Below are 12,950 nucleotides of genomic sequence, written 5' to 3' on the forward strand. Positions count from 1 at the left end.
CTGCTGCCACAACTTTCACGACATCTGCTAAGTTTGCACTGGGTTTCTTTAGAAGCAGTACTCTGTGAATGATAAACATGGAAGGTTTTTAGTTCTGAAGCCTTCGTTTCCTGAATAATAAAAAGACGGCAGCACGGCAGAAGTTGTCTGTTAAACTGGAACTCGTTGTCCCAGGGTAGACAGTGTCCTGCCAAGGATTGTTGGAGTAAATAGCTCACACAACACACATGCTCAACAGGAAACAAGTCACCAACCTTCTTTAGGCATGGATACACCGCACTCTATAACCACGAACAAAGGACGCCCGCAGCGTGAATGATGAATTGTACTTTTTAAGCTAAATGGATGCATCACTTTGCAACTGATGGACAAACAATGATCTCAACTCTGCATGAGAACTGCCATGCACCAGATTCAGGAGGTTGATTTAGATGTGATGGTACTGATAAATAACACATACACATTTCACACACTGCAACAGCTTCATCTGATTTTGTCACTTTCTTTGAAATTGCTGCACACGTATTCTGTAGCTTTAAGTGTGGGCTAATACACTAAAAAAAAACTCTCAAAATGTAGCACACAACCACCTTCCAAAACAGCATATTTATATGCACTTTTTGGTGCAGCTGTACATCACATTACACGCATAACTCCAGGCCCGGAGTGGCTAATCGGGAGGACCAGGACAATTCCCGGTGGGCCGGTCTGATGTTGGGGCCGTAAGGGCCGGTGTTCTCTTTTCTTTTTGGGGCCGGCAAGCGCTGTCCCTGGGCCGCCCCCGCCTTCACTGACAGCTCTCGTTTTTTTGCAGACACATCCTGACGTTAAACGGTGCACTCGGTCAGTGGTGTTTGAAATATGGAAAGTAGAAAGAACAAGGGGGGCGCGGAAAAGGCCAGAATTAAAAAGAGGAAAGCTCCGGAAACAGACGCAGCTAAATATGCAAAAATAGGCAACTTTTTCACTAAAACGGAGAGTGGGCAGGTAGGATTACTCATTGAGTGAATAGTATTAGAATTAATATCATGAAAAGTATGGTGTAGACCTGCTCTATATGAAAAGTGCCCTGAGATGCTAGATGATTCAGCACTACATTAATGAAATTGACCTGAATTGATCAGAATGCTTTGTAAAAAGGGGAGATTCGTGCTGAGAATTATGACCATTTTTAAAATGGGATTTAGTGTCAGAAGCAGAGCCAGGAGTCAGTAGCAATGGGACTGCTTCTGTCAGTATCGAAGGAACAGGTGAGTTTTCTATGCCCAAACGTTTTATTTTTTATCATTAAAAGTAAGATAAATTCAATTCAAATTCAATTCAATTCAATTCAATTCAAATTCAAATTAAAAAATACTTTATTTATCCCAGAGGGAAATTAAATGTTGATGTAGCTCAATTAAATCAAGGAGTTATTTTAGATGCTGATGGCTGTGGGCAGGAAAGATTTCCTGTGGCGGTCCGTTTTGCATCCAAACTGAAGAAGCCTTTGACTGAAGAGACTCTGTTTTCCGATAACAGTCTCATGGAGAGGATGTTCAGGGTTGTCCATAATTCTCTTGATTTTATGCAAAATCCTTCTTTGCATTATTGTCTCCAGAGGTTCCACAGTCGTCCCCAGAACAGAACCAGCCTTCTTTATCAGGTTGTTGAGTCTTTTTAGGTCCCTGGTTCTGATGCTGCTGCCCCAACAGATGACGCAAGAGGAAATGACGCTCTCAACAACAGACTTGTAGAATATCTGCAACATCTTGTTGCAAACCTTGAAGGACCTTAGCTTCCTCAAGAAGTACAGTCTGCTCTGTCCTTTCTTGTAGATTGCTTCACTGTTGTGTCTCCAGTCCAGTCTGTTGTCCAGGTGAACACCAAGGTATTTATATTCCTCAACCACCTCCACTTCTTCTCCCATGATGGAAACAGGGTTTGATCTGACCCTGTTTCTCCTGAAATCTACAATCATCTCCTTTGTTTTGTTAACATTCAAAATAAGATGATTGTTCCCACACCATGCCACAAAGCGGTCCACCAGCTCTCTGTACTCAGCTTCTTGTCCATCTCTGATACACCCGACAACTGCAGAGTCATCTGAATATTTCTGTAGATGACAGGAGTCTGACTTGTACTGGAAGTCTGAAGTGTACAGAGTGAAAAGGACTGGTGAGAGTACAGTCCCCTGTGGTGCTCCTGTGCTGCTGATCACCTGGTTAGACACACAATTCTTCAGTCTGACAAACTGTGTTCTGTTTGTCAGGTAGTCATTAATCCAGGTGATTGTTGAGGCCTCCACCTGAGTCTTCTGGAGTTTCAGACGAAGCAGATCAGGCTGTATTGTGTTAAATACACTGGAGAAATCAAAGAACATGATCTTCACAGTGCTGCCTGCTTTGTCCAGATGACAGTGGGTTTGTTGAAGCAGGTGTATGATAGCGTCTTCAACTCCAACTCCATGGCGATAAGCAAACTGCAGGGGGTCCTGATATGTGCTGGTTTGCTTACACAGGTGGGTCAACAGGAGTCTCTCCAGGACCTTCATGATGTGGGATGTCAGGGCAACAGGTCTGTAGTCATTGATGTCTGAAGGGTGAGTTTTCTTTGGTACCGGAACCAGACAGGATGTCTTCCACAACAGTGGTACCTTCTCTTGGGTCAAGCTAAGGTTGAAAAGGTGTTGCAGAATCCCACAGAGCTGCTCTGCACAGGCCTTCAGGACTCGGGGGCTGACACCATCTGGACCTGCAGCCTTGTTCCGGTTCAGTCTCTCCAACTGCCTCTTCACCTGACTTCTAGAAACAGAAAAGTGGGAGGGGGAGGCAAAGGGGACAGCAGCATCTCCTGATTGGGTTGAAGACAAACTAGTGGAAGCAGAAGAATCCATGACTGAGGTGGAGGTGGAGATGTTACAGGAAAGCTGTGGGTCAGAGGAGGATGGGATGTCTCTTTGGCTGGGAACAGGAGGGGAGGATGGTGAGCTTGTTCCTGAACTGAACCTGTTGAAGAATGTGTTCAGCTCATTTGCTCTGTCCAGACTTCCATCCATCCGATCCTCCCTCTGTTTGAGGCCTGTGATCTTCTTCATTCCTGACCACACATCTCTGATATTGTTCCTCTCCAGTTTACTCTCAAGCTTCTTTCTATACACCTCCTTGCTCTCTCTGATCTTGACTTTGAGCTGCCTCTGTATACTCCTCAGTAACTCCCTGTCTCGCTCCCTAAAGGCTCCTTTTTTCTTGTTCAATAGTTCCTTTAGCTCACTGGTGATCCAGGGTTTGTTATTAGGGAAGCATCTCACTGTTCTGGTGGGGATGGTGTTGTCCACACAGAAGTTTATATAGTCAGTCACACACTCAGTCATGGCATTAATGTCCTCTCCATGTGGCTTACAAAGAGAAATCCAATCGGTTGCATCAAAACAACCCTGTAAGGCTTCTTCAGCTTCATGTGACCACTTTCTAACAGTCTTTTTTGTGACAGGTAGTCTCTGGACAAGGGGTTTATATGCTGAACAGAGAAAAACAAGGTTGTGATCTGATTTACCCAGGGGAGGTCTTGATTTGGAAATGTATGAATCCTTGACATTTGTGTAAAACAAATCCAATGTCTTGTTTTCTCTGGTAGAGCAGCTGACAAACTGTTGAAAAGTTGGCAGTGTAGCAGAGAGTGAGGCATGATTAAAATCACCAGATATTGCCACAAAAGAATTGGGGTGTTGTGTCTGTATCTTAGCAACAACGGAACTGATGACATCACATGCAGTGTCGGCAACAGCTGAGGGTGGAATGTAAACAGCCACCAAAACAACACTGGTGAACTCTCTTGGCAAATAATATGGACGAAAACTTACTGCCAATAGTTCAATGTCAGGACTGCAGAGACGACTCTTCACAGTAACATGTCCTGGGTGACACCATCTGTTGTTGACAAGCACTGCCAATCCACCCCCTTTCCTTTTCCTGCTACTCTTTAAATCTCGATCTGCTCGTACAGTCAGGAAGCCCGGCAGAGAGACGCTGGAGTCGGGGATATGATCCTGCAGCCATGTCTCAGTAAAACACATAATGCTACATTCCCGATATTCTTGCTGAGTCCTTGTCAAGGCTAGAAGTTCATCCAACTTGTTAGCTAACGATCTTACATTGCCCATGATGACGGATGGCAGATATGGTTTGAACTTCTTCTTTCTTTCTCTCCTCTTTGCTCCTGCTCTGCATCCACGACGCCTCCTTTTCAATTCCAGTGGGATTTCTGGCTTCAGTTGTCAAATTATTTCTGCTTTTCCAATGTTAATCAGTTGCTCCCTGTTGTAAACCACCTTGTTGCTATGGTTATGCATCATAACAAAAGAGTAAAATATACAAAAGTATTGGGAAAAATTAATCCAGCTGCACAGCATCCAAGGCAGGAAGGGACAGTTGTCCAAAAAATTGAAAATATCTTAATTGGTTAAGTCAAAATGTGTTTTCCACATCAAATGTAAGGTTATAATAATTACATGATTTTAATAATATGTCGTGATCTAAAGTGGGCCGATCTGAGGCATGAAACTGCTGAAAATGAGTCCCACTCCGGCCCAGCTCTATACTGTGACAAACGTAAAGTTCATGATTTATTTGTAATATCCTGAAGTTCTGAATTATTCGGCCTAATCTGGGCCACTCTGGGCACCTATGGCTTAATACTGGCAAGAGCTATGTGGAGGAGATGTCGTTTAGAGGTCATAATCTGACCTTCAAGCCAAATTACAAAAGCTTTACAGAAATTAGAGTTGGGTCATGACTGATGAATCTGATTGACTTTGTTTAGCCAGGTCACATTTTGGGCTAAACAGTACTGCTCCCAGGGTAAGCAAGGGTTAAACTACAATGCACTCATATCAATGATTCTTCCTTTCCCACACAGTATTAGACAGATTCAGAGTAGCAGAGCAATCCCTATCAGTGACAAGTGGGTTAAATAACAGGACAGAGGAACTAAACGAATAGAGCATACTGTATCTATGTATGTTCTCAAAATAGACTTATGTAATGAAAGACCAAAAACCTGATCACAGGGCATTTCAGCACTGCCTTTGTGCCAACACAAAGCTGCGCGTCGTTGCTAAAAAGGCGGCTTTGTTTAAGGCCATCAAGTTGTCACAGCTCCTTTGAAAGGTGAACGTGGACTCTCGAGGCGGGCAGTGCAGCATTGACCCGCAACAGTACACCTGAACCGTGTTGCCGAGCAACCAGTTTGCTATCAGTCGGTGTCCTGCAGCTCCAACAGCAGCAGCAGCAGCAGTAGCACTTCCTCCACCCACAGCAGCTGCCCTGCTGGTGTCAGTTTCCCAGGCTGGAGTCAGTGAGCCAACGGACGGTTAACTTTCTCGTGGTGTATACTGACGAAGCCAACGGGCTCCATGGGTAACAGCTGCCGGACTACAAGGCTAAACCGAGCCGTTCACAATGTGTTAACAAAGGCCGAGAGAATTTACCACAAGGCGACTGGGACATGTCAGAGAGGTAAGCTTAACCAGCTCAAACGTGTACCAGGTGTTTATTTAGTAATGTTTGCTTGTTTAATATGCCTAATATCATTAACACCTTAACAACCTTTTTTTTTAAATGTACAGGCTACATTTGATCATTTTTTTTGTGATTATTAGTTCAATTATTTTGTCCGGTTCCTGCTTGACAGACCACTAAAGAACACGGAGTATGAATTATACAGGCACAGAAGAGTCCAACTATCCCCGGCATACAGCGACTATTATACGCCAATAGCACCCGCTCAGGTGTCCACCGGTGCTATGGCAACGGGTCCTAATCTGCATTGTCAGGCCCAGTTCACTGTAACTCTAACCACTCGGCCGGTGGTCAGGGTTTCAGCACACACAGGGCTTACATTACGAAAGCACAGCCAACAGCCTCCCTTCATGCAGAGGCCAGAGATGTAATAATGTACTCGGGGGACTTCTCTCTCCACCAGCTCTTCAGGTGTGAACACGCTCAGTGGCAGTTTTCCTAAATCCCACTCGTCCCAGTTCTCAGACCTCGGAGCTACACGCACGCCTCTCTCAGTGGACCACAGTCCTGATTCTGGACTGGTGTCTACACCTGTAAGTAAAACACACACAATCGGAAAGTTTACTCCTTCCCCCACACCTGATCTTTTCTTTCTCTGTCTTTGTACTGCTCCCTTATCCTCCCTCTTTCATCCTGGGATCTTTCCATTTCAGGCTCCAACTCCCCCTGGAACGTAGCCTAATAGTCTCAGATTAGTCCCTGCTCCTCTGGCCTCTCACTTACACTCCTCTGCATGTGTGATTTGTCATCCCTGCTAACTGTGTGAGTTAGAAGATGGAAAGTCTAGACATTCCCTTTTTATTCATCATTTCAATAAATGTCCTGTCTGTCAGAAACAGTTTGTTTTAGACTGTATCAACTTCAAGTATCGGCACCATTAGGTAAGCTATCTGTTTAGTTGACATTATAAACCCACTTTGTGCCATATTATGGTTTCTATTGTGTTCCCACTGCCTTACATCACACGATCGAGTGACCTGGGGTTGTTTCGCGAATGTCCAGGCTGTGAGAAGCAGCGGTCGACAGAAGTGGGGTCATTCCCGTGTCTAGATTAACAGAAGGGGGTGTTAAGTTACGCGGGCAAAGTGCGGGTCAACAGGGTGAGTCTTAGTGGGTTGAAAAGGTCATAGACAGAGAGAATTAAGATCTGCATCCCCGTTGGAGAAGTAAAAAAGGGAAGAGGAATGTATGCTACAGATTATTTTGTTGATGAGTTGAGTTTTATCCCAATACTCCTTCCTAATACCTGCAAAGCTGTGGCTGGTGGAGAGATGGACTCTCTGAGACAGACAGAGAATGATTTAAGGGGAGAGGCAGAGTGTCATGACCAGAAAATAAAACATGAGCGACTCTTGCCAGCCGCTGAGGAAGTCGGAACGTGTGTCATCCTGTTACCACATGTCGCAGTATTGCTTAATGGTCCCAGTAATGGCCCTTTTGATTTTGGCATACTGTAGAGTTAGATTGATGGGGAGCCGTGGCAGATTACACATAACTGTGACTTCTGTTCCCGTCGGCCTTTCCCACGAATCCCTCTGGATTTGCCCAGCAGCGTGTTATGTAGTTGGCTGTGCCAAGTGAATTTTGATCGAACTTGGAGGCAGGATTTGACTCGTCACTGGGGTTTTCTACGTTGAAAGTCACACTGAATGTTGAGCAAGCCTCAGCGCAGATGTGTGTGAGTGTATGCGTCGCCCCTGATCGCAGAGGCTCTGATGGTTCCCTTTTTTTTTTAGTTATCCTTCCATGTTTTTGTTTCAAATAATCACTTAGGTCCCCCTTGCCGTCTTCTTCTTCCTGTTAGCTTCCATCAAGTCGCTTCCGGTTTGTGCCGTGGTACCGTCTGGAGCAGTGTGATGTCACAGGTGACCAGCTGACCTGCCCCCGGGTTAGAGAAGGTGATCAACATGAGAAGACCACCAGTGACACGTTTTTTGCTTTTTTTGTTTTCTTTTTATGGACAAGCCAACAGACTTTTTCTCTTTTTATTTTGTGATATAAACAAAAAGGTCCATCGCCAGAGGAGCTTTGTCTGAGAGAGGGAGGTGACGTCTGTTTGGAGAGAGGGAGGAGGAAGAGAAGAGGGGAGGAAGAACAGAGATGGGAGGAGAGACTGCAAGAGAATTGGGAAAACTGCTTTGTAAGTCAACGGGATTGAGGGTGTGTGTGTTTCTAAAGATAAACAACAACAGAGAATGAGAGGAAGAGAACAAAACTGTTTTTTTTTTCGTCTCTTTTCAGGAGTTAAATTTGTCCTACCAAGATTTGGGTGATCCCTACCAGCAGGAGAATTTCCTCCGGATCCTCCGGCGGCTGATTCGTGTGGAGAAACTACAGCTGATCGACAACTCTCTCACTGACCTGAGCTCTGTGCGTCTGCCAAGGTATAGTCGGCGCAAGTGAGGCTGGATTAGGGTTAGGGTTTCTCAACTCTCTCGCAGAGACAACAAACAGTCTAAATATGAACTATTTCATTCAGAACGCTTAGAAATCTTTCAAGAAGTCTCAGCCAGAAATGTGGCTTATAGTATTCTGATAATATTCCGGTGTTCACTGAATGCATTCAGAAGTTGGAATCCATAGCTCACACATCCTTCATTTGTGGCTTTTTCGTCAGACGGTCCGGCTGTATCTGTGCCTGCTCATCTGTGATACAATTATTTCCCAAATGACACTCGTGGCAGGTGTTTTTAAGTGGTTTAAATGGAGGCATAATTAAATATAAGTGGAGCAACTAAGGTAAGCCTCTAGATCGCTGCTGAAGCCAGATGTTAGAGATAATCCTCTTGGATAATGCTGCTCATTTCTCGGCGGTGTCCTGATTTTCTGTTCCCGGCTCATAGTGACTTTTCTAACAGCAGGTACCTGGCAGCGGCACTGTTCTGTTCTCTGCTCTATTTTGTGTGCCTGTAATTTTGTCAGTCACCGTGTGTTTAGCGACAGTAGAAAGAGAACTGTGACTGCGTGTCATTTGCGTTGCTGCTTTTACGGCCCTTTCCCCAATCACGATCGGTTGCAATGATCCCAAAAATCGATTGCAGGTGCAGAATGCTCAACCTGCACCATAACCAACTGGTGAGTCTGCGTCAGCTGCCAAAGCTCCCAGCAGTGGAGCACCTTTGTCTGTCGGAGAATGCCATAAGCTCCTTGGGGGGACTGGGAGCTCTGAGGAACAGCCCGCTGCGCTCCCTCAACCTGACCCGCAACCCTGTGACCTTCACTCAGGACTACCGTGCACGGTGAGAAGATTAATGCCATTACAGGATGTAGGCAGGAGGAGGCCCTTTTACTAAATCGGTCTCTGCCCTTTCTCTGCGTGTTCAGGGTTTTGTCCTGTTTGCCAAATCTTGAGGTCTTGGACGGAATCCCCAAGCTGCCAGAAGACTCGCTGCCCCTCAGATCAACCGGCCCCGAAACCACCAGGATGTGTTGCATTTTATGACACTCTTCCGTGGTCGGGTGCGTACGGACTTCACTTTTTGTTATCCACTTCAGCAAAGTGCTGCACGCTTCCAAACCAGACAGAGGTTTCCGAAGCTTTGCTGAGAAGAAAGCCTGCTGGGTAACGTTTTCCGTTATTTAGCAGCAGCTTTTCCACAAACTGTCACAACTGTTGCCGAAAAGCCCCGTTCAAGGCCACACAGACTGTCTAATAATAGCATTTTACTGATCATGTACCGTATTTTTTGTTTTTTCGTTGAGTTTTTTTATTGTATTTGTTAAAGGTATTTTGATAATAAACAGAAAATGCTATGAAGCGCAAACTATCTTTTGCTTTTTCCGATGCACATTAGCATTAGTGTCGAGTCAAGTCACGTGCAAAAAAAGAGATTTTAAAATCCGAAGGTTTCATACATCAGTGAGTAATGAAAAAAAAAAAATCATCAGATTCTTACGAGGTCTTAAAATGATCTAAGTGCAACCTCAGATACACAGCAACACATTACATGTTATACTGTGTCAGAACATCTATAAGATATCAGGAAAAAAAACAACAACAAATTGCGGGGCCTCTGCGCATGTTCCAGAGTTTTATTTGAAGTGTAAGTGTGCACTTATACAGCCAAATTCCCAGTGAAGTTGCTCTCGTTCACATTATTTTTCTGTCTTTTTGTCGGATCGTTAAATGCATCAGAGACGGTGTCTTAAAGTTAGCGGCCCAGTTAAATGGCCCAATCGAGCTTGAAATGTAGCCTGACTCAACTGTGCGTGAGGCTGCAATGTGGGGAAAAATGTATTTTAATAATTTAATGGCTTGTGGAACCTCCTTCAGTGGCGATGACCTCAAGTCCGTCGCTTTCGTCTGTATGACCTTTTTCCCCCACTTTTTCTTTACAACGCTGCTTCGGTTCATTGAGCTTTGCAGGCATTAGTTTATCCAAAAACTCTCTAAAGGTCTCACCGCTGCCTTTAAATCACTGCGACACTTTCATTCTTTCATTTTTCAGGAAAATTCGTTTGCAGATTTCCTCCTGTTTTTGGGAGCCGTTGTCCTGTTGATGACCCAGTTTCAGACGAGCTTTGGCTGTCAGACAGATGGCCTCACATTTGACAATGTTTTGGCATCCGAAGGAGTTCATGGTGGACTTAATGGCCATTTTGGCTTAATTAGTGTTAAATGAATTATGACACAGTGTAATATGTCGTGAGCTGTTGTTCATCTCAGGTTATAGTGATCTCATTTTAATGACATTTTATTTCGTGCTGTGAAACCGGCGGAGGGTACACTTTCTTTTTCTCATGACTGTATTAGGAGAGAAACAGGACATCCGTTTTCAAGACTCGTTAAATATTTAAAGCGCAGACTCGTTTGGATAATGGCCTCTTGTGTCCTCCCACTCTCTGGATAATGACCCGTGAGCTTCATGCAGTGAGGCTCTCACACACACACACACACACACACACACACACACACACACACACACACACACAAACAAAGGTTCATCCTCGATAAATTTCATGGCACTCGCTGGCATTTAACTATGTGTGTGCACATACTATCGCGTTATGCCTCAGATGTAGTAAGAAGGAGCTCATATCCATCATATATGGACGAGCTATACCATTTGCCCCCTCCCATTGTTGACTTATTGGTACGTCCCAGCAGTGTACCCTTTCTTTAATAATGGTTTCACTTTGAGCATGCACCTGCAACATAAACACACTTTGTTAGCTGATATTGCAAAACACGAGTATAGATACTGCCACACGTGCACCCAAGCAACTCCTTGCGCATATAAACATCCAGCGGGGGCTGTGGCACGCACTCACACACATGCACGCACGCACGCACAGACAAGCGCTTGCATCCTCATTGCTCACACAAATGCAGAGAAACACAAAATTGGGCAGAAATAGCTCTCTAACAAGCATATACAGCCTGGCATAAACTAGCAGTTACATGCCTCGTTAGAATTTATTGAAGTGTTTGCGACGTTGTTCGTTGTGTTCAACAAGTTAAGTCTCCAGCTGATGAATGAGAGATGCTGCAAAGAGACAGGACAGTATAATGAGCCTCTTTGGAAATGATGATTCGAGGTTATCTTTGCCGCTTTTTTACGATTCTAGGACTTCTTGCGGTAAAAAAAAAAAAAAAAAAAAAAAATGGGGCTGGGAACAAAAACAGAAAGTCATTTTAAGGCGTAGCGCTTCAGCTTTCACTTAAATCTTGCAGTGGTATTAAATGGAAAGCTTGATAATCCGCGCCAACGGTGTGAGCATTCGTCTCAAGATAGATCTCTGCTCCGGGCGATCGACACGTGAAATGTTCCATGCCCGGTAAATCTGCTGTGAAATGACTGAGAAGGGCGCACGGATGGGAGGGATGTGGAGGAGTGATGGTCTCGGCCATCGCCTGCCACTGTAAAAATTGTGAGTGCGTGCGTGTCTCCCTGTGGCCTGCCATGAGCACAGTAATGAGACACCTGTTCCTGATCCACTCCTCCAGCATCCCACCGGCCCTCTGAGGGAGGGAAATCAGCCATCTCAAAACAGCAGAGGGGTGACAGGATGATGACAGGAAGAGAGAGGAAGGATGGGGAGGAGGGCATCGCAAGAGGCAGGGATGGAGGAAATGAGGCAGACTCTTAGGGATGATGACAGGAACTGAGAGGGAGCGAAGGAGTGGACGATCTGATTGAGAGTGTGCGCTGGGGGTGAATGTTGTACATTAGAGCGAAGCGTATTTCTCAGTCGAGAAAGTGCGAGAGCTCAGACCAAAGGACTACTTTTATCAATTGGTGCTCTTAAAACTTTCCCTTAACCTCAGTGGAATACACTTTTAGGCCAAGGAAAGATGTGAATGAGAATTCAAAAGGACTTTGGAAAAGATAAAGCAGTAGGAGAAGAGTCTGACCTCACTCAGGCTATGAAATGCCAGCGTGGTTGATGCAGTTCTGTCTTAGGGGAAACTACAAAACTCAGAACTCTGAGCTACTGAGAATAGAAATCATTTAAAAAAAAAAAACAAAAAAAAAATTTGTAAGCTCTTGACTATGTAGCTGTCTTGTTATATATTTATATCTAAGATTAATACAAACCACTAACAGTCTAGTATTGTCATGCAAGCCGTACACCTTTTGCATGGGGGGGCCGGAGCCCATCTCAGCTGCCACTGGGCAAGAGGGCAGGGAACACCATTAACAGGTGGCCAGTCCATTACGGAGACAAACAACCACGCCCACTCACTCCTAGGATCAGTGAGTATAGTGAGCCACACAAAACCACGGAGAAGGGAAGGAGCAAGTTATCCGCAAGTCTCCATATTGGTTGACATATTGAAAATTTAGTTCGCTCTTCACGTTTTTTGGGCGAAATATCATTTCATCATTTACCGACAGAAAATCGCATGTGAGTAGTTTCGTAAAAAAAAAAAAAACAACACAACAACAAAAAAAAACTACATCACTAATTGGTGAGGCTAATAAAAGCTCTCATGCATCTGAAAAGGGATAACTACACAGAAAAACATCAGAAAGCAAGCTTTAAGAAAGTGATCCATATATATATATATATATATATATAAATATATATATATATATATATATATATATATATATAAATATATAAAAATAAAGGGAACACCTAAACAACACAATGTAACTCCAAGTCAATCACACTTCTGTGAAATCAACCTGTCCGGTTGGGAAGCAACCTGCTGTTGTGCAAATGGAACAGACAACAGGTGATAATGAGAGGCAATTAGCAAGACAACCTCTTATAAAGGTGTGTTTCTGCAGGTGGTGACCACAGACCATTTCTCTGTTCTCGTCCTTTCTGGCACTTTTGGATTTTTTTGTCAGCGCTCTCACCCTTAGAGGTAGCATGAGGCGGTGTCTACAACCCACAGAAGTTGCTTGGGTAATGCAGCTCATCCAGGATGGCACATCAATG

The 12,950-nt window shown here is 44.4% G+C and overlaps 1 protein-coding gene across 1 annotated transcript; it reads left to right on the forward strand.

The window, feature by feature from the left end:
- Positions 1-5,086: 5,086 nt before the first annotated feature.
- LOC142388451 (uncharacterized) lies at positions 5,087-9,313 on the forward strand. The gene is made up of 7 exons (XM_075473700.1): positions 5,087-5,495; positions 5,962-6,091; positions 7,363-7,456; positions 7,568-7,698; positions 7,800-7,942; positions 8,600-8,797; positions 8,883-9,313. The coding sequence occupies exons 1-7, from the start codon at positions 5,485-5,487 to the stop codon at positions 8,998-9,000; spliced, it is 825 nt and encodes a 274-aa protein (XP_075329815.1). The 5' UTR covers positions 5,087-5,484; the 3' UTR covers positions 9,001-9,313.
- The last annotated feature ends 3,637 nt before the right edge of the window (positions 9,314-12,950 follow it).

Source organism: Odontesthes bonariensis, chromosome 9 (assembly GCF_027942865.1).
Source record: "Odontesthes bonariensis isolate fOdoBon6 chromosome 9, fOdoBon6.hap1, whole genome shotgun sequence".
In the NCBI taxonomy this organism is placed as follows: Eukaryota; Metazoa; Chordata; class Actinopteri; order Atheriniformes; family Atherinopsidae; genus Odontesthes; species Odontesthes bonariensis.

What these genes read in the sequence shown, in the direction of transcription:
- LOC142388451 (XM_075473700.1), top strand. An exon ending in CTGGACTGGTGTCTACACCT is followed by an intron (nt 6,092 to 7,362) that starts GTAAGTAAAACA and finishes TCTTCCTGTTAG; the next exon opens with CTTCCATCAAGTCGCTTCCG. An exon ending in AGCTCTGTGCGTCTGCCAAG is followed by an intron (nt 7,943 to 8,599) that starts GTATAGTCGGCG and finishes AATCGATTGCAG; the next exon opens with GTGCAGAATGCTCAACCTGC.